Source organism: Notamacropus eugenii, chromosome 5, assembly GCF_028372415.1.
Source record: "Notamacropus eugenii isolate mMacEug1 chromosome 5, mMacEug1.pri_v2, whole genome shotgun sequence".
Taxonomy (NCBI): domain Eukaryota; kingdom Metazoa; phylum Chordata; class Mammalia; order Diprotodontia; family Macropodidae; genus Notamacropus; species Notamacropus eugenii.
The window spans coordinates 404,256,380-404,279,417 of record NC_092876.1 but is presented as its reverse complement, the minus strand read 5'-3'; the positions used below and the strand labels follow the sequence as shown (position 1 = coordinate 404,279,417).

At 38.3% G+C, this 23,038-nt stretch overlaps 1 protein-coding gene across 1 annotated transcript in view; it reads right to left on the bottom strand.

Annotated features, from left to right (window-relative positions):
• Window positions 1-23,038, bottom strand: part of ATP10A (ATPase phospholipid transporting 10A (putative)) — a 262,912-nt gene that overhangs the window by 132,179 nt on the left and 107,695 nt on the right. The window contains exon 2 of the mRNA XM_072614584.1: window positions 11,319-11,523. Coding sequence (XP_072470685.1) covers window positions 11,319-11,523 — 205 coding nt within the window. The remainder of the gene's footprint in view (window positions 1-11,318; window positions 11,524-23,038) is intronic.

Sequence of the window (23,038 nt, the reverse complement as noted above, 5' to 3'; positions counted from 1 at the left end):
GAATGTAAGCATCTTTCTACTTGTATTCCCACTGTTTAGCACAGAATCATATACTAAATGCCTAATAAATGCTTGTTGACTGGACTTGAAATAATTCTAAAAATCCTAATTCTTTCATTTATCAGAAAGGAGTTGACTGCTTCTTCACCCTACTGTTATCATTCCTACCATTCTACTCTCAAATACTCAAATGGATTGATTATCTCACGGACATAGGCAATTCCCCTATCAATTATAAAATGTACTTACCCTTTGGATAATCTGTTCCCCCATTCCCCATCCCCAGTATTCTCTGGAGAATTCCTCTTCCATAATTAATAAACTTGCATTCATCTTAAACCTTTTCCTTTCTCACTTCCTTCATCTTCCCATTCTCCATGAAACTTACTTCTCTCCTGCTAAAATTGCATTGTTATCTGCCCTGTCCCATAAGGGGTCTACTTTCATTTATACTGGTCATGGTGGACAAGTTGGAATATCCTCAGTACAACTCACATTGTCTATTTATGAACTTATATATCATATTATAACTTAAATGATCTTAACGGAGTTTATACGCATCTCATTTGTTACCTTTTTATAGTCAACTATTCATTCCATTATTTTATGTCCTCTCAATTATGTTATCTCAATCTGCAAAATTAGAGAACATGGGATCTGTTTCACCTGATGAACATCCTGCCACAAGCAACTAATTAAATGCATTTTCATAATGATTAAAGGAAAAAATGCCTTCTATATTAAATGGTCACTTTTTTGGGAGGGGGAGAAATAAAATTAATACCTGTTTGCTAAATTGAACAGAAGAGAACTTGTTAGATTATTTCTGTTCTAATCCCTCACTAAAAAAATGTTTTTCCTAAGATAACTTCCTGGACTCATGTCTATATATATAGTATTCTATCTTTAGCAAAAAGATGGTAGCCATAATTCCAGGAAATTCTATTTTGGATTTCTGTTGATAGAACATTCTAAACTTTCTGTCTGGAAAACTGGGGAAATGATTTTTTTCTCCAGCAAACTTCTCTTTTAGCAACAGCATTTACTACTTCTACCAGACGGCTGCTGTATAAACCCTAGTGCTCACCCCCATTGTTGATTTCCTTTAATATCATTTCCTTCAACCCTAATCATCCCCAATCTACAACTCCCTATACACTCTCCTCTCCGGAGTGCCTGCTCTATAATTCAGTTTGCTTTCATCTTAATCTTTTTTTCTTTCTTACTTCATTCATCTTCTGGTTCTCACTGAGACCTGGTTCCTTCCTGCAGAAACTTCATCCCTATCTACCCTTTATAGGACTTTTATTCATCCTCTCTGACATGGTGGGGGAGTTGGAATACTTGCTCTTCCTTCCCTCCTCCAGACCATCACTCCACCACCATCACTCAGTAACCTCTCCTTTGAAATTCATTCCATCCAAAGTTATTAAGCAAACAAGATTCTGATAGCTGTTACTTACTGATTCCAAGCATATCCTTTTTCCTTTCTCAATGAATTCATGACCTGGCTCTTAAGTTTTTCTTTCCACTCCAGTTCCTTTCATGACCTTGCTATCTCCAGATTCTTTTCCAACTAATCTGACCCTTCCTTCTCAATCTCCTTTGCTGCAACTTAATCTAGGTCACACCCAAAAAACACGCTTCTCCCATAATGCTTTGTCCTGGGCCACTCTTCTCCCTCTCTGACTTCATCCGTGTCGATGGATTCAGTTATCATCTCTATGTAGATGATTCCAAGATTTATATATGCAGCCCTAACCTTTCTCTGGGGATCTAGATTCACATCAAGGACTGCCTCTTGGAGATCTTAAACTGGTTAATCTGTAGACTTCTCAAACTCAGCAAGTCCAAAATAAAACTTTTCTATTACTATCAAAGGCACCAACCTCTTCCAAAAGGCCCTGGTTTGCCATCTCAATATCATCCTAAACTCTCTTGAACTTGCTCCACATATTCAACTGATTTCCAAGTCTACTCATTTCTTCCTTTACATCCCACTTCTCTGTTTTCACTTTGCTTCCACCTTAGTGATGGCCCTCATTCATGTTATTCTTGGCTTTCCTGATCTTGCCCACTGCTAGTGCCGTTCCTCTAACATTACCAGTCACTTATATTGTACATACATAGTTATTTGTGTGTTTTCTCTCCTGCTAGAATAAGTTCCTTGAAGGCATGGACCATGTTTGGGGCTTTCTTTGAAGGCCTAATACTTATTAGCACAGTATCTGCAACCTGGTAGGGTAAATAAAGGCTTGTTAACTGACAAAAAAATGTAATGGCTAATTTATCAATTCTTAGTGTAAGGATGGGAGTCAACTGAATAAACTGATCAAATTACCCCAGCTAATTTAGAGTGATAAGATACTAAACCTTAATATATTTTTCAGGTAAGAATATATGTTGATTGTTCACTATTTATGAATAAGGGTTGGTCATCTCCCTAGAAGCAACAAGAAACCTATTCAGCTGGGCTGAGGTACTTGGTAGTACCCTCTCAGGCTTTTATAAAATCAGGAATTGGTTTTATACACACACATATATACACACATATATATATACCACATATATACTTATATATATATATACACACACACACACATACATATATATTTATATAAAATCAGATCCCAAGAGATTTGAGTGTTTACTCGCATAAAAAAGACCCATTAAACTGAAGTCTCTAAGAAGGAATTGCTTTAGAGAGAGGAGAGGCTCTTTGACCTTAGCATCAGCCTCCTTCCACCTACTATATGACTAGAGAAGGCCCTTGTGAACTTCAGAAGGTCAGAAGGTTTGGAATTTTTCATCAGTGTCCTAGTGGTATCCTCTGCATAGCAGGGCATGGCTTTAATGCCTGTATTAGGAGCCAAGGACATATTGGATAAGATGAGGAAATCAGATTCATGATCTGTCTGGGGCCCAGCAGAAAAGTTTTTGCTGTTATTAAACAGAACATCCAGAAGATTACAACAAAAAGTCTTCCACAAGCTGTGTTGTACCTTTGCCTCACATGCTTTCTAAATCTCAGTCTACTTTCCCCTAGACTCTGCATCTACTAGTGGGAATACTGACATTTGGCTTTTGGTGAAATATTTCATAGCAATTCTTCTTATTAAAGTACTTTAGTAAATACCCCTTTCTAAAAGCTAATTAAATCTAGCTGACTAACTGACATTAACTATTAATCATGGTGCGGAGTACGCTGTGGAGGCCTCCATCCCCTTGGAGCTAGAATCCTGGGTGGACGCCCCCAGGACTTGATTTGTCAGTATGAGTGGGATTTTAAATGGTCGCCTGAAAGCGTATGCTACATGGGTAATAGTTTGTTCTTTATAATGATTTTTTTTAAAAAAAAACAGTTATGACTTGAGTGTATCCAAAGGCCACTATCTATTTGGGCAATTTCATATCCTATTATTCAGAAACCTATAATTTGATTCTAAAACCTTAATGTACATTTTATTACCAAAGTATGAGGTTTGTAATCAGTTTCTAAGTTGGTGCAAACACTTGTATTTACTCAGATCTTTATGGTACTTAAGTATATGATACTTTTGTGTGCCTGAAATATTCCTATTGCATGAAGTAAGACTTTTTATTTTACACTACATATTTTCTTCCAAAGACTATGATTCTTCAGATTTGCTTTAGTTTTGTTAAAAATTCCCTTCAATAATTCAACTAATGCTGATTAAATAGCTTCTTTGTGCTAAGAACTGTGCACACAAAAAGTGAAAAATGACACATTTCTTGTCCCCAAGGCTTAAATCTAGCTGGGGTATGGGGTGAGATGGGTACAGAAATAACTATGATTAATGAGGTAGGAAGTGATTAAGACAAAAGGAGAAGTCAATAATGCATTGTTGGTGGTGTTGTGAACTGATCCAACCATTCTGGAGAACAATTTGGAACAATGTCCAAAGGGTAATCAAACCGTGCGTACTCTTTGATCCAGCAATACCACTAAGTCTGTTTCCCAAAGAGATCATAAAAAAGGGGAAAGGGACATACATACATGTACGAAAATAGTACAGCTGCTCCTTTTGTGGTGGTAAAGAATTAAAAATTGAGGGGATGCCAGTCAATTGGAGGACAGCTGAACAAGTTGTGGTATTTGAATGTAATGGAATATACTGTGCTATAAGAAGTGGGCAGATTTCAGAAAAACCTGGAAAGACTTGCATGAACTGACACTAAGTGAAGTGAGCAGAACCAGGAGAACACTGTACACAGTAACAGAAACACTGTGAGATGACTGACTTTGTTGGACTTAGCTCGTATGAGCAACACAATGATATAAGACAACTCCAAAAGACTCATGACGGAAAATGCTGTTCACATCCAGAGAAAGATCCATGGGGTGTGAATGCAGATCAAAGCATACTATTTTCTCTTTTCTTTTGGTTGTTTTGTTTTTTTTGTTTGCTTCTTGTAGTTTCCTCTTTTGTTCTGATTCTTCTTTCTCTAATGTGAAAATACATATAATATGATCATAAAAAAAAGTCAACCAGAATGGCCTATGAGTTCCAAGGAAGGAGGGGTGGCTTATAGCTTAGGCTGTGAAGTAAAGCTTCACAGAACAAAGTCACACTTTTATTGGGTCATAAACAATGCCAATGGGTAAAGATGGTGGGAAATTTATTTCAGACATGGGGGATGTTGCATAGAGGCAGTGACTAATATCTAATTGGCCAAACTAGTCAAGTTTCACTAAAACATAAGGATGGGAATTCCTGAAGGCAAATATCATGAAATAAGATTGGAAAAATAAATTGGAAGCACTTGATCAATTGTCAGTCACTGGGTGACCTTTTTTATAGAATATTCTGAATGTACAGAGATGAGAAGTATTATGGGATTAGTGGCAGGGCAGCTAGGTGGTAAAGTGGATAAAACTGGAGTCAGGAAGACCTGAGTTCAAATCCAGCCTTAAACAATGGCTAGCTGTTTGATCCTAGGTAAGTAATTTAATCCTGTTTACCTCAGTTTCCTCATCTGGAAAATGAGCTGGAAAAGGAAATGGCAAGTCACTCCAGTATCTCTGCCAAGAAAACCCCAAATATGGCCACGAAGAGTTGAATATGACTGAAAGGACTAAACAATAACCATAAAATGGGATAGTGGAAATAGCACTGATCATAGAATTACGAGACCTAGGTTTGAGTTTGGCTTCAATGTTTACTAGTTGTGTGACCACAGGCAAGTCAATTAGCCTTTTTGGGCCTCTGTTGTCTCATCTATAAAATGAGGGGAACAACATAGGCATGTCCTACAGGAAGCATTCTGTTAACCTTAAAGTACTAACTCGAATGTGAGCTATTTTTATACAGTGGGGAATAGGGAGCCATTAAAGATTTCTAAGGAGGATAGTGATGTGGTTGGATCTATTTATTACAAAGATTAATTTAGCACTCCATGAAGCTAAAATATTCACATGGTAAAAAGAAGAGCCTTCATAGAGAGGAAGTAGAATGACAGAGAGATTGGTTAGAAGACTCTTATGGTGGTACAGGATAGATATGCTTACATGAGATATGTGGTCTTAGTTACCTTGACTGCAATGAAATAGGAAAAAAATATCAACACGCAAATTCCACGAAACCATTTCCAAAGAAAAGAAGCTAGAAAAAGTTATAGCACACACACACACACACACACACACACACACACACAGAGTAACGATACGAAATTTTTTGTATGCCTGACAAGACAAAACCACAGAAATTGGAGACAGAAAAAATTACATTAAAGAGTGCCTATGAGGGGCAGCTAGACAGCAGCCCTGGAGACAGGACAAGTTGAGTTCAAATGTGAACTAGTTGAGTGACTGTGGGCAAGTCAGTTAACCCTGATTGCTTCTTTAAAAAAATGCCTATGTAAGCACAATGAAGAATTACAGCAATTATTCCAAAAATCTATGAAAAATCTCCCTGTGGCTGAGCAAAAGCGAGATGTTTTGGGCCTAACTTATTTTGGTCATCAATATTGACCAGTTTCCATTGCCTTCACTTTTACCATGTCAAGGAAAGTGAGCTTTAGGAAAGGAGTTTAAAGGTCATAGGATCCTCAAGGCAAATAGAAAGTGTGTTCCCATGTGTGGGAATGAAGAGTTCTCCCTGGATGTTGGCTAACCACACATGCCCTAAGACAGATGCCTCATCACTCTACCCTAGTTATGGTTCTGTCCACAGGCTTCTAAAATCAAGCAAGCTTTGGAATACTTACATCCAACTTATGAAAGAGTAAGTGGCTATCCCTCCATGACTCCCTCTCCTCTCAATGTATTCCCAAAGATATGGAGGTATTATTTCTACCATGGGATCTATTGTAACAACAACAACAACAACAAAAAAAGTAAAACAAAACACAACCAAACAAACCTCGGAGATTTTAGAGCATCTATATTTTCAAAGGCAGAGAAAGGAAATGAAGTATAGAAAACCAGAATGCCTTAAGGGAATGAATGAGGAATAGATTTTCTAGGCAGTCTGTATACATGGTGCCTCCCTGACAAGAATTATAGCTTAGATTAAAAGATGCTTAACCAGTTATGAAACAGCTTCATATGTATTATACCTATTATTCATAGGTACTATTGCGATCTTTAACATAGCCCACAAAAAACTTATTCAAATATCATTATTCCCATTTTATACACAGGAAAATTGAGATATCTCATATACTGCAAGAGGATAGATGTGAAGTCTATACTTCAAAATGGGCAGCTAAGTGGTTTAGTGAACACAATGCCAGGCCTGGGGTCAGGAAGATTTATTTTCCTGCATTCAAATCTGGCTTCAGCTGTGTAACCATGAGCACTTTACCCTGTTTACCTTAGTTTCCTCATCTGTAAAATGAGCTAGAGAAGGAAAAGGCAAACCACTCCAGTATATTTGCAAAGAAAACCCCAAATGGGGTCACAAAAAGTCAGATACAAATGAAATAACCAAACTGAACATATCAATCAAGAAAAGTGAACTTGGCAAAGATCACACTGCTAATAAGTGGTAGAGCCCAGATGACAATGTCCCAGTTGAGTGCTGTTTACGTTACATTATGTTGCATAACGCAGTGGACAAAGAAGGCCTCTGAGTCAAGATCTGAGTTCAGGTCTCACCTATGAGACACATTGGCTATGTGAAGTCATTTGTATTTAGTGCCCCTAGGCAAGAATTTAAAATTCTAAACCACAGAGGAGATGCCACGTACTTTAGTAAAGAGAATATCCCCACCAGGAATTCCTTATGCCAATGAAATCAGGTATGACCCCTTTGTGCATAAAAAAATATACTGCCTTTCAAACTACTTCTAATAAGATCTTTTCCCTCACCATTTAAATTTGGGGCTTTGCTTTGCTGTGCCATCAGAAGTAATACCACTTAAAGATTCATCTGGCTTAAGGAACATGAGATCCATTCCAAGTCTGGATCTGTGTTCCATTGCTCTTTTAAACATACAAATGCCTCTGGGAGGGTATGGCATGACCAGTCATTGGCACATTAGTGCAAATTAGTTCAATAGCTTACGTTCTTCCTAATCCCTAATTAAATATAGATATACTGAATAATTTAGGGTGTTTTTATTTTATTTTTTTTGCAAGGGTGGGGGTTTGAGGGAAGGAGTGGAGAAGGAAATAAAAGAAGTTAATAATTTTGGAGCACAGGAGGCCAGGGCAGGCCTGATGAGGAATCTACACAGTGTGGGGGTTTGGGAAACGTAACAGTCTTAGAGTTGGGGGTGGAACCTACAGAGAGGCCCCACAATAGAAGAGAAGAAAGGGAGTGACATGAGATAATATTTGTAAAGTGTTTAGCATGGTACCTGGTATATAGTTGGCACTATATAAATAAATGCTACTTATTAATGTTAATAGTAAAAAAGACCAACTACCTATTTCAAAGATTTTCCAAGAACAGAGTCCACCCCCTGCAAGAAGGAACATACTGTCTTTACTTCTCCTTTCTACACCTCATGACTCCCTGCTTCCAGAATTCAAACTTTGGGCCAGTACTATTAGTTACATTAAAGGATAAAGAAGCTTATTGTCTAGGCAGCTAAATGGTGCAGGGGATAGATTGCTGGGCCTGGAGACAAGAAGACTCATCTTCCTGAGTTCAAATCTGGCATCAGACGCTTAGTAGCTGTGTGACCCTGGGAAAGTCACCTAACCCTGTTTGCCTCAATTTCCTCATCTGTATAATGAGTTTGAGAAGGAAATGGCAAGCTATTCCAAAAAAAAATCCCAAATGGCATCACAAAGAGTTGGACACATGAAAATAACTCAACAATGAAAGCTTTTGATCACTGGCCTGGGGGCCTAATGACCATTTATAACCTTGGTTCTATGGGAATATGTGCTCTGAATTCAAAACAACCAACTTCATAAGCAAACTTTTGCACCACAACTCACTAGTACATTGGGGGCTGCCTGCCCTGGGCTCAGAATGAAGTCTTTCTGTCATTCATCTTCACAAAGACCAACAACGCTCTTGATCTGCAATTAAACAAAATATTAACCACAACCCATTTTCCTAGTGGGCACTTCCCCAAACTGCTTCAATACCATCACATCGCAGCTATCCAGGGTTGCCAAGTGTGCATTTTTACACAAGCATAAGACAGAAGTGGGTTAAGGAGAGTGAGGGGGGTGGGGAAGACTATTGCTCTATCTTGAACCTGAGATTAAAAACCACTGAGAGAGTTCTGTGTTTCAAATCACTTCTAGATCTGGTTCAAAGCTTATTTACTAGTGAAGGGTGTTAGGTCATGGTTACTCTCCTTATTTTTCTGTTTATTGCAATTCATTTGCCAGAAGTGGACAATGTTCTTCCCCTTGCCCATGATGGAACATGGTGATGGCAACAAAAAAGTAAAGGATCACAACTAATGACCTACTTCTTAGAAAGTCGGAAACAAACAAATCCATAAGGAGAAACTGCGCCCATCCCACTTGAGCAGGACATATTTTCTTCCTTTTAGATCTTGCTTCCCTTATTTTCCAAAGTGATGCTTCAGCGAATATGAATCAGGAAGAATTTACTGAGTGGGAAGAGTTAGTGGTTGGTATACAATAATCCACAGAAGGGGGATCTTCCTCTCCAAGACCTTATTGCTTCAATTTTTGCTGTTTGGTCTTTTTTCAGTCTTATCTGACTCTGTCATCTCTTTTGGGGTTTTCTTGGCAGAGATACTAGAGGGGTTTGTCATTTCCTTCTCCAGCTCACTCTACAGATGAGGAAACTGAGGCAGACGGGGTAAAGTAACTTGCCCAAGGTCACCCAGTTTGTAAGTGCCTGAGGCCAGATTTGAACTCAGGAAGATGAGTTTTTCCAACTCTAGAACTGGCACTCTATTCACTGCGCCACCTAGCTGCCCCTCTGTTGTTTCAAAGGGAGAACTAAGTATGCAGACTCCATGAAAGCAATGGATTCTGATTTCCCAAACTAAGAAAGGGAATATGTGCTGATAATGACTTGCAGGGAGGAGGAAACATGATGTAAAGACTGGAGTACTAGCTTGGGCATCCAAGAAGGCCTAGGTTCAAGTCCTCTATCTGATATTTATGCATGCCTGTGGATGTCATTTAACCATTCTATGTCTTTGTTTCTTCATCTCTAGTATCTGCCTTCTAGGGCTGCTGTGAAGTTTGAGTGAGATTCTGTAAAGTGTTTTACAACCTTTACACCAAAATGTGAATGTTACTTATTATTATTAATTCGTGCATATAATGCTGTCATAGGTTAAACCTTGGGCCTGACTCCTAATTCAGGTTTGGAATGAAATTGGAAGGAAATAATGACATAAGATACTTAAAAACTATCCAGCAGTTAACAGAAAGAAGCGTACTTGGCTAGAGTGTAAAAAGGATACTTAGCAAGGCTGTAATATTGGTTTGGATAGAGGCTACCCCCTTTCTATCCTATTCATCCCCTCCCCCAATACAGAAACCTGTCTGCTCAAGTCAGTAGGCTCATTGCAGTGGGACACTAGCAAGTCTGAGAGGCACTACTTCTCACGAGCTGGACTCTTTTATGCTGATATGGCCAGGAAGCCACATCAACCACCAAAGCCTTAGTCATCTGGGCCAATCAAATCTCAAGCACAGGTTTCTTGTCTTCTAGGCGGAAAAACATCAGCAACAAAATTAGCTTAGTCTACATGTAAAAGATCCTGGAAGATATTGTTCCAGTCACAAATAAGAAGGCACAGGAACCCCGTTGGGTAGTTTGGTATTGCCATTATAGAACATGGGTTTGAAACACCATGGTTCTAGTCTCTGTGACACATCTGAAACTTACTCTATGTAATTCCAGGGATTTCTGGAACTTTCTTTTATTGAGAAATCTAATGTTATATATGGAAAAAATTGTCTAAAAGTCAAAAGACCTGGATTCTGGCAATGGTGCTGTAGCTTATTAACTGTGTGTCCTGGAGAAAGTCACTTAACCTCACCAAATATAATACCTAGAATATTTAGCCTATAATACACACATGCATACACACATATATATGTGTATATGTTATTATTATACATTATTATATATCATCTTATACTATTGTATATGTATAGTATATATATGTATATGTACGTATGCATTGTGCCTATTATGTGACAAGCACTGTGCTAAGTGCTTTACAAATATTATTTCATTTGTTTATTATAACAATGCCAAGAGGTAGGTGCCGTTATTCTTATTTTACATTTGAGGAAACTGAGGAAAACAGAGATTAAGTGACTCTCCCAGGATCACACTGCTAGAAAGTTGAGAATGGATTTGAATTCAGGTCTTCCTGACTTTAGACCCAGAGCTCTATCTGTGGCACCATGCTGCTGCCTTATCTCACTTTCTATGTCTGAAAAATGGAGATAATATTTTCTTTGCCTGTATTATAGGGCAATTGCAATGTATATGATTCACACACAAACTTATACATACACATATATATATAGGCAGACATATACATGAGTGGACTTCTAACATATAAAAGATTACTATTTTCAACATCAAGTAGATCTCCAAATCCTGTGTGTGATACTGACATGATGTCTCTCTCATTCTCTCCCCCATACATGTGTATATGTATATTTATATCTATCGATCTATCGATCTATCTATCTATCTATCCATCTATCTATCTACATATCTATCTATATGTTGTATACGTATATGAACAGGGAAGGATTGACTTTGAATTTAAATTAACAGGATATATGAGAAAAATGCTTTGGAAACTATGAAGTGTATACCAATCACATCAACCGAGTTACGCCAATAATTACTGTCTTCCCTTTTAAGTACAACATACTTACTTACCAGCTCTAAAAATTCCCTCACCACCTGCCGCTGTTTCAGATTGGTTTCTCCATCCAGGTTGGCAGTTTCGATGTGACAGAGACCATCAGGGTCACTCGAAGAAAGCAGCAATATATCTGCAGGTATGATCTCGTTACATCGAAGCTGAACAAAATCTCCAACTCGGACTTCTTTCCAGTATCGGTTCACAAATTTCTTTTCATCCCTAGAAAGTCATTACAAAAACAGGTTAAAATATACCAATCTTGACTCAAATTAGGGATGATTATAAGGTAGGCCTAATCCTGAAATTGACAATGTTACTATTTTGGAAGATATGTGCTTTTTATGTTTCATCTTCCAATACTCTTAAAACTGGGGCACCAGTTTTCTGCACCACCCTTTATGTGTATATTTGTATATGTGTGTGTGTGTGTATATGCACAGACACACAGACAATAATATGTATATGCACATTCTAGCCATTCTAGAAATCAACTGAGAACCAATATGCCATCCTCCCCGCCAATCACTACATTATGAATAATATTTTTTGGTTCAGTAATAGCACTACCATGCCTATTCCTCAAAGAAGTCAAGGAAAAAGGAGAAGAACCTACATATACAAAAAAAAAATTATAATCACTCTTTTTGAAGAAGCAGAGAAGTGGTCAAGAAGGATTTACCCCTCATTTGGGAAACAGAAGCACAAATGAAGGTGTATATATATATATATATATATATATAATGAAATACTATTGTGCTGTCAGAAATAAAGAAAGGGGCAGTTTTAGAGAAATCTGGCAAGGTTCCACAAAATGATGTAATGGGAGGTGAACATAACTAGGAAAACAATTTATAAAATAATAACATTAAAAAGAAAGATAACTTTGAAAGATTTAAGAACTCTAATCCACGCAATGATTAACCATAACCCAGAGGTCTAGGAGATTTTTTAAAAAAATGCCAACTGACTGACTGATGAAAATATTCCACCCATCTTCTGCCTGACAGGTAGTAGATACAAGAGATGAAACGACACGAATTTCTGGACGTGGTTAATTCAGTAATTTTTTTCCTTGATGATGCATATTTGTTACTAGGATGCTTCTCTCCCCCTTCCCCTTCTCTTCCTCTTTTCCCTCTATCTGTCGCTCTCTTTTTCTCTCTCTCCCCCTCCCCCCTACTCCTAACCCCCCAATGGGAAAAAGCAAGGATAGAAAATAGTCAATTGAAAAATGTTTATTAAAATATACAGACATTCATTCATTAAACATGTATGTAAGACACTATGTTAGGCACTTTGGGGAATGTAGAAATAGATAAGATAGAAGAAACTTAAAATCTAGAAAGTTCAATAGGAAACATTGGAACAAGTAATTTTCTGATGGTTTCTTTAATCTGAGGAACTTTTTGGGTTTTATTGTTTGTTTTGCCTTTGAGAAATTATGAAAAAGACCATATTGAAATGACCTTATAAGGTCAATTTAATCCCATTTTATAATATCCTTTAATACTTAAAGAATCTGTGGTTTCAACAGTGTATGTTCTCCTTTCATCAACACAGGTTATGGTCCCTTCTTAGTACATAGTCTTCATGAGATACTATGATAAAAAAAAAAAAAATTCTATCACCTTCAGGTCAATCTGGCCACAAGTCTTTGTGAACTCAGCCAAGCTGGTCCTCAGATCGTGCATATGAAGTTTATAATTAGGCCCATATTAAAAGCCTGTCAAGCTTGCTAAGACCTGGGAAAACTAGAACTCTGATGGCATTGCCTTCAAATGTTCCACTTTAGCCAGGTCCTGGCTTACCCTCGTAAGTTCCTGCTGCTGAGAAGACTAAGGTAGGGGGATTGCTGGAGTTCAGGAGATGGGTTAAAGCTGATTGATATCTGCACTCAGTCCAGTACCAATATAGTGAGCACCCAAGGGGAGGTCACCAGGCTATATCTGGGGGTGGGGGACACCAGACTGTCTAACAAGGGGTGAACTAACCTAGGTTGAAAAAAACAGAGCCAGTTATAGCTTCACTGCTAAGGAGTACTAGATCTGGGCCTATGTGTGGCCCCTGCATTTCTGGCCAGTGAGATCCTTTATCCCTCTCCCCCAAAGAATTCAAAATCATAATTTTAAGCCCGAGTCATGCTTTTTGTAGAAGATGAACATACCATAATATTGACTGACATCAAAATAATATATGATTTCTCTGCATTACCAACAAAACCTAACAGGAAGAGATAGAAAGAGAAGTTCCATTTGAAAATACCAAAAATAGTATAAAATACTTGGGAGTTTGCCAAGACACATGGACTATACAAACACAATAATTAAACATTCTTCACATAGAGACAGTTCTAAATAACTAGAAAATGTTAATTGCTCATGAATAGACTGAACCAATATAATAAAAATGACAATATTACCTAAGTTAATTTACTTATTCAATACTATGCCAATCCAACTACCAAAGAATTAATTTATAGAGTTAAATAATAAACTTGGATCTGAAAGACCAAAAGGTCAAGAATATCAGGAAATCAATGAAAAAAATACAAAGGAAGGAGCCAGTAACAGCAGAGAAACCAAGGCTGTTCCAAAGAGATTGGCCAGACATTCTTTGCCCAACAGTTGATATACTTCTCTTAAAACTCCTTGCAGGTAAACCATAAACATAAAACTATGGAAGAGGTAAAGGTCCATTTTGTTTTAATAAATCAGAGACCTGATAGACCTTATCACTCATCTAGAGTGCATGAGGGCACAAGAAAACAGAGAGCCAGTGATTCCAGGACAAACATTTAAGCTTGTCAAAGCTGCTAAAAATTATGTTAATTTTAATGCATCACCATATGATTATGTGGGAGTTTGTGTTCACTCTGAACAAAAAAACTCTCCTGATGGTCACATAAAAAGGACGCCTCTGATGTGTTACCATTTTCATCCTCATTAAGTGTGTTCTGGGGCGGGGTGTTAAAAGTAAATACAAAATAATACAACGTAAGAAATCTAATCTAGCTCCTTGAACAAATGGCAACATTATTAGGGTTATGAATGGCTTCTGGGAAATAAATGAAGAATGTATTTGACTGCAAAGGCTGTCTCAGTTAATAGAAATTAATACAATGGCCTAGGGAAGAAAATCTTCACAACCTTTTAACAGACTTTCTTAGGAGTTGTTTTTTGCAGGAAGGATAATAGTAGCTATCCTTCCAATTCTCTTGGTGTTATTTCAGCACAATAACACCAGTACTATTCATTATTACTGAAAAAAAGTTTTATCCCCATACCCAGAATTCTTACAATTAAGTGTTAAAGATTTTGAATCAGTCATGAAATTAGCAAGGCTATTAGTTGGAAAATGGGGAGTAAGGGAAGGGGACAAGCACTGAGTAAGCACTTGCTGAATGCCATGCACTGTCCTAAGTACTTTGCATATTGGATCTCATTTGGTTGTCACAATAACCCTGTGAAGTAAGTGCTATGTATACCCATATTTTACAGTTGAGGAAAAATGAGACAGACAGAGGTTAGGTAACTTGCCCAAGGTCACAAAGAAAGGACGCATTCAAGGGCAGATTAAACCTCAAGTCTTCCTGACTCCAGATTCAGCATTGTATCCATTGTGCCACCTTTCATTCAAATATACATATACACATATGTATCAAATACATATACATATACATACATATGAGTGTACATGTATATGTGCAAATATATGGATAATATATATCAAATCAACAAATATTTGCTGACTCTACTATATGTAGTGCACTGTACTAGGCACTATAGAGGATGCAAAGGAGAGAAAATACAAGAAACTTAAGATCTTCAAGATGTAAGAGGAAACATGAGGAAAAAGATCCTGTAATTCAAGGCAGAATACAGTAAGTAGCATGATTAGAAAGCTGAAAACAAAATGTTATTAGTGTTCACTTGCTAAACAAATAAATTTGAGATGGTACACTCCTTTTATGATTCATATAGTTAAAGAATATGGAGTCTTATTACACAGTGCATGAATGATATGTTAGAGCTTAGGGATAAATAGGAAAAAAAGATAAGTAAATAAAAAAATAGAATTACAAATATATGATGTTAAAAATTTCATAGTGGGGAATGCTATCCTATTCAGCCAGGCAGGGTTATGCTTCACTTCATTTCCTGGTCATCTTCTCACCATTCACCATGTTTTAGAGTTTGTATTACCTCTCCCACACCCGTTTCCAGCTATGGAACCAACGATAATTCTGTCATTACTACTAGAATTGCTACATTCCCCTGTGACTCCACTCACCATTCCTTTGATTTTTCCATATTGTAACACTCCTCCCTGGCTACCACTCCCTTATATGTGTTGTCCCCTCCTTACTGAATGTGAACTACATGAGGGCAGGGAATATCTAATTTTTGTATTTATATCCTCAGCCCTCAGCACAATTCTTGGCACACAGTAAACGTTTAGAAAATGCTTTTCATTAATTCATTCATTAACTTAAATTCTCAAATACACAGGGGAAGTATTTCTTCTCAAGAAAAATATGCTTCTGGAGAAAAGAATGCAGAATGGTCTTGGTTAGAATTCAAATGGTTTTTATTCTTTCCAAAAAAGAGCTCATAAAAATATATGAATACCATATTGAAATTTGTACAAACAGATTTCAAAACCCATAGTCTTGGAATATGGACTATTTTGCAGGTAATCTTAATACAGAATGCTGCTGCTTCGTAGAAATGAAATATAAGAAGACTCTTCTCATACATAGTAGGCACTATATAAATGCTTATTCCTCTTTCCCTTCCCTATTGGTCTTGATTCCCCATGATTCTGTGCTTACAGTCCTGACTGATCTAAACAGGAACATAAAGGCAGGAGTTCAAAGGAAATCAATAGAAAATTATTTGTGGCTGTATAAAAACTTTGGATACAATGGGAAATAGCAGAAATACCATTTAGCCAACTCCTTCTACTTCAATAGGATTCTAACACGAAGTATAAGCAAATATCAAACTTTTAGCCAACAAAATTACCCGGTGCAGATTTATAAGATTATAACGTAGGGAAAATGTTTAACAAAATAAAAATACAACAGAACATCAATAAAGTTACTATGTGGTTTTCTAAGTCAAAATACAGGTGCAGGGATCCTTGCATATAGTTTAGTTCAAGGGTAGAGAATGTGCCAACCTGGAGACCACACATGGCCTAGGTCCTCGGGTGTGACTTTTGGACTGAGTCCAAGTTTTACAGAACAAGTCCTTTCATTAAGAGGATTTGTTCTGTGAAGTTTGGATTCGATCCAATGGCTGCACTTGAGGACCTAGGGGACCACATGTCGCCTCGAGGTCACAGGTTCCCCACTCCTGGGTTAGTAGATTCTACTTCCATTTGAGTTTGACACCACTGTTCTAATGGATCTGTGAATTCACTGATTTGGGAATTTCCTCAAAAGACACAGAATTCTATTCTCTCTCCATCCTCTACCTTACAAAGACCAAGCTTGAGGAGCAAAGAGAGTCCAGAATAATGATTGGATGTGTCCAGGAGGCGAGAAGTGAAGGGAGGTTGGCTTGCTGGTTTTATGGATGGCCTCTCTGCTCTTTTTTGTTCCAGTGAGTTGCACCTGCCAAGACAAATAGTATGCTTTCCTGGCTAGTACCTATGGCTTGTGAGAAGCTATGGCATCCCATGAAATTCTGAAGAGAGAATTTTAAAAGCCTTCATCTTCTAAAACCAAAAATAAGTCTCAATTATTCATTAAAACAAGTCCTCAAGAACATCTATTGGTGATATTTTGTTAGCCTAGTTTCAGTTTCTATAAATAAATGAAAGTAATCAAAGTGTACCTTAAATATGTCCGACTTGTCACTATTTCAGACCGCCTCCCCCAAACAGTCTGAAGAAGTGAGGTTTTTTACAAAATATTACTTTATAAAGTCATGCTACCTGTGGATGATGGCATACATTTTAAAAGGTACGAACATAAGAAATGAGAAAATTTCATTTGAATCTGCAAAGCTAAGTATTGCCAATTGGATTTGCATTTATGTTACTAAGTGAACTTTACCTTGAAGATAAAAAATCAAAATACTTCCTCAAGGTATCCAACCCAGATCAGGGCTAGTTACCATGACTGAAAAATAACCCTTCGTACGATGTTTGTATTTCTACATAATGAAAGAAGGAAGCATTGTTGTACTGAAAATGATTACTCTCACTCTACTAGTAAGAGTAACATGGGATCTGCAGCCTTTTTAAAAGGATATTTTGATAACTTTTGATAATCTATGTACTTTAAGTTACATATGTAAAAACATTATTGTGAGAAGAGTTCCGTAGGCTTCGCCAGACTGCTGAAGAGGATAAGAAACTCTCCTCTGAGCTGACTCTCAACATCCCCGGGTTTTTACTTACCATGGAAAATATATCAATGATAATAATAGACATCAATGTCTTTTAGGATTGGAGAATGGAGATAGTGGAAGGAAGTACACTGATTTCCTATAAGGAAAGTAGTTTAGTGCTTAATTCCATCTCCATTTCCTTAGAAGACCAGTCACTGTCATGGGAAGAGGCATTATCATTGTTCCGGAAGAAGTTGTGGGTTCCCCCTCACTGGAATTCAAGCAGAGGATGAATGTTGGGGATATTATGAAGTGGAGAGTTGTTCCTCTATAGGTTGGCCTGAAAAGACCTTCAGGTATCTCCCGATTCCAAGATTTTCTGATTCGGTGTTTGCCTATCGCTGACAATGCCTTTGTGCTATGCACGAGATGTCAATCCAATAGCAAATATTTTGTTGAGTCATCCTAAGATGCATTCCATTATTCAGGGCTCTTAGTGACACATCAGTAAAACAAAAAAATAAAACAAATAACAATAGCAACTGTCTCCCCTGCAGAGCTTATAAGACAAAGACAAATTTGAGTCTTTAAAACCTGGATCTGCTCTTAAGGTAGCCAGGTGGCCAACCAGATTGAGCTTCTGGCCTGGAGTCCGAAAGACTTGAGTTTAAATCTGACCTTGGACACTTACTCACTGTGTGACCCTAGGCAAGTCACTTAACCCTGTAACCTCAATTTCCTTATCTGTAAAATGAGCTAGAGAAGGAAATGACATTATATTCCAGTATCTCTGCCAAGGGGTCAAGGAAAGTCAGAAACAACTAAAAAGTGACAAGAAAAAATAACTGGTCTTAGGGCCAAGGCAGCTTACTGGCATTCATTATAAACTCATTTGGGCTCCTTTACCTGATTAATCCTAAAAAGAGAAAAATAATGCCAGTATACCAAAGAAATTATTTTAATATTAACTGCAGAGAACAAAGGGTCATTTAATGATGCAATCAAAAATGAATTCAGAAATCATTTCCATAGACTCCTAGTTATTGGGTACAAAAATAGGTCAGGGTGTAGTCCAAGGCTACATTTGGCCTCATTCTCTTTTCTCTCACCACTCTCTCTCAGTGATCTCATCATGTAATGTTAATGTAAGGTTAATGGTGGGTGGGAGAAAGAGTTAAAGATCTTTCCTGCCCATTAGTAGAACTCAATACCTTTTGTTAATTTCTATTGAGGCACTGGGCCAAAGGGTTGTGCCCTCCAGCTCTGAAAAGTGTATAAATACTTTGAGGTGAGGTTTTTCTTTGGGGCTTTCTCATTGGAAGTGTTTGTTTGGCCAGACAAGACTCTGGGAAGCCGCTAAGGAGGCCCCTGGCTTTGAAAACCCATGTGTTGATGCTTCTCTGTCTGGTAAGTATGTATGTATGTATGTAATGGTCAGACATTTGGATCTGTCTGTTGATCTGTGACATATGTGTTGCTTATGGTCAGACAGTTGGAAGCCCTGTCTGTTGGTCTTTCTGTTTGTAATTTCTGTTTGTATTTTCTCTGAAGTTCAAGGTGCTGACTTTCCCCCCTGAACTAAGTAAATGAAGCATGTGCTTGATTAAAGTAGATTGTTAACCCCTCAAAAGTTGCTTTCCTTTTAGAAAAGCAGACCTCAGAACCTGCACAGCAGGCTCTCCTGTGTATGCTGGGGTCCTTGCTGCTACAGTTCATCAGCACCTATGGTCATCTCTATGAAAATGACTCCCAAGTTTATATACCACCCTATCTTTCTCAGCAAATCTAGTCAACAATTTTTAATTGCCTTCTGGACATCTCTACCTGGATATCCCAAGGGCACTTTCTCCCTAAAGCTATTTATTTCCCTAACTTCCCTATTTCTGCTGAGTGAAATCTGATTCTTCCAGTTACTCAAACCTATGACCTAGATATGATCCTAAATTTTTCATTCCCTGTCACTCTTCCTTATTCAGTCAGTTGCCAGATTTTATAAATACTATCTTTTCAATACCCATTTTATCTCTCCCCTCTCTTTATTCATAGGACATAACCACTAGACCCCTGGAGTAGCTTCTGTTGTTTTTGTTTCCTCCTTCTCAGTTCATTCTTCACACAGTTGCCAAATTGAGATTTCTAAAGCATGCGTTGGGGTACATCATTTCCCCTTTCCAGAAACTTCAGAGGTTCCCCATTCCCTTGAGGGTGAAATACAAACTATTCTGTTTGGAACTAAAAGCTCTCCACAAACTATATCTATGGTTGATCTTTCTAGTACGACCTTTTTTTTTTTTGAGGCAACCAGGATTGCCTTGTCCAGGGTCATACAGCTAGCGAGTGTCTGAGGCCAGATCTGAACTCAGGTCCTCCTGATTCCATGACTGGTATTCTATCCATTATACCCACTAGGCACCCCCCAAGCATGACTATGTGTTATATTAGATATTATACATTACATATAATAATATATTATTATTTCTCCATTCTGGACAAACAGGTCTACTTTCTCTTCTTGTATACCACATTCCATCCTCTAGGCCTTTGCACAGGCCAGATTCCATTTGTGACTGCTCTCTCTCCTCAATTTTGCATCTTGGAACTCCTAGCTACTATTTGTGCCAATCTCAAGTACCATCTCCTTCAAGAAGCACAGTTTGACTCTCCCCTCCCATTGCCCCAAATTCTTTTGTTTTTTATTTTATTTCCTGTATTTAGTTATCTGTGAACCTAACTCGGGTAGGATAAAAGCTCCTTGAAGACAAGCAGGCCTTACTTTTGTCATGGTATGCCCAAAGCCTAGCATGATCTCTGGTGCCACGGTAGGTGCTCAATGTCTGATAACACCAGAATACTAAAGCATGGAGACACTGAGGAAATATTGGTCCCTCTGTATTCTCATATATTTATATTCACATTATGTTGTGAAAGGTCATGCAGTTAGAGTGAGAAATACAGTAAAAGATACCCAGCGTCTTGCTGTATCCCCAGTGCTCAGCATGCTGCCTGGAATACAAGAGAAATTATTGCTTTCTATGATATTAATAGCCAATTATTAAATCAGGAACTGGGCTTTTCTTTCCTCATTCAGAGACCAGCCCCACATAGGTCAGTCATCCTGTCTCTGAAGGGCATGGGCATGGTTGATAGAGGAGACTGCCCTAATCCTCAGGGTATATGATCCTCCATCTTAGGCAGGATCCCACCCCACTAGGAGACCCTACTTCTGTTTAGAGAGTAAACAGAATCTAACTTAGGTAAATTTCTGTCCCAAAACAATGAACTCATACCCTTGTACCCTTCCATTGGGGTTTAGGGTAACCCAGCTCAAGAAGGAGAAAACCAACCGGAGTGGTCTAGGTGTCCAGATTGCTGGAGGTGTCTCAATCTTATGATCATACCAATATTCTCAGCAGGAGGAGCTGAAGACTTCTACCCCATCTCCTCATTTAAATGTCTACCAGTCATTGTTGTTTTCTCCTTTAAGGGTATTATTCCCTTTCAAAAAGATATTTAAGGCGTTTAGTATCTCCACTGACCATCAATTTATTGATTATTCTCTATACATGCCATGCCCTCCCCCCCAGAATTATTGCAGCAGTTTACTGGTTGGTCTCCTTGCTGAAAGTCTCTCTCCTCTCCAGTCCATCAGCTGTTAAAGTGATCTTCCTAAAGTGCAGATCTCAGCATGTCCTGCAGCTCCCTCCTCAAAATACTCCAGGGGCTCCCTATCAACTAAAGGATCAAATCTGAAATATAAAATCCTCTGGGGAGGGGTATTCAAACACAACCCCTTCCTACCTTTCTAATCTCTTTATACATTATCTCTGCACATTTTGTGATACAGTGACACTTCTTGTGTTCTTCCCCTAACTCCATGCCTTTGCACAGTCTGTCTCCTCCCATGCCTGGCTCCCTCCCTCCTTCATTTCATCTTAGATTTCTCTGCCCTCCTTCAGACCCCAGCTAAAACTCCTTCCATAAGAAGCCTTTTCAATCCCCCTTAATTCTAGTGCCTTTCCTCTACGGATTACCTCCAATTTTTCCTGTACATATCTTATTTGTGCACATTGGTTTACACGGTGTCTTCCCCCATTAGACCATGAACTAGAGAACATAGATTGAGGCTTTTGTGGTCTCCAGTACTTAGTACTACACCTAGCAGATATCAGGGGTTCAATAAATGCTTGTCAACCAACTTGTTGACTGACCAGGGATCTAAAGGTATGACGAATTAATTTTAACCTCTACTTTTTGAGAGAATACTCACATTGCTGAGTTCAAAGATCAGAAGTGGGGAACCTGCAGCCTCGAGGCCACACGTGGCTTTCTAGGTCCTCAAGTGCGGCCCTTTGAATGAATCCAAACTTCACAGAACAAACCCCCTTAAATAAAAGTACTTGTTCTGTGAAGTTTGGATTCAGTCAAAGGGCCTCACTTGAATGGCCTCGAGGCTACAGGTTCCCCACCTCTGTCATAGATCAATTGATGCACTGGGGTGTGTATGTGTGATACATACATTCACACACAAAAATGAGGCAGCCTGGTAAAGCAGGTAGAAAGCTAGCCTCAGCATCAGGAAGACCTAGGTTCAGATTCTACCCCTGACACATACTAGCTGTGTGACCTTGGGTAAGTTAGTCACTTACTCTCTCAGTATCCTGGACTTCTCTCTATATAAGACCAAAAATTGCTAAGAAGGTATCAATCAGCATTGTTAAAGGGAGTTTCCTCATGAGAAGTTCCTAACATCAGTGAAATCAAAGGTCTAGAAAAAAGAAATTTAAGATTGTTTTTCTATGTGTAAGCCAGAAGAACTTAACTTCAGCTAGAGATCTTAGTGCATCCTTAGCAATTAGTAGTGAGCATCCAGTCTTCTCCTTGTGAATGGTATAAGGGAACCTGGAGATAATTAAGTCTGGCCACTTCATTTTGCACATGAGGAAACTGAAGCCAGTGACATGTGCAAGGTCAGACAATTTGTTGGTAGCAACTTTTGACATGGAATGTACATTTCATGGTTCCTTCCACTACATCATGCTGTCTCCTTTTTGGAACATTGAGGGTGTAGCATCTCAGGGCCACGTACTCTGTACTCTGAGGACGCCAGGAAAGGGAGGAGGCCATCAAAGAGGACTTTCCCTTCCCTGTTTTCATTCCCTTTAAGACCAAGAATGCTGCCTTTAACTCCTCAGAAGGAACCCTAGATGTGCAAGAGTATCTACCTTTGGTCTTGGAAGAAAACAAGGGAGAAGAGGAAGAGAAATGAATGAAGGAATAAATGAATGAGCCTGTGTTAATGCTTTTAGGACTACGTATACTACCATAGGACAAAGACCATCTTAAGTGCTGGGGATACTATCAGGGGAGTGAATCAGTCCATCCCTGCTCTTATTTTA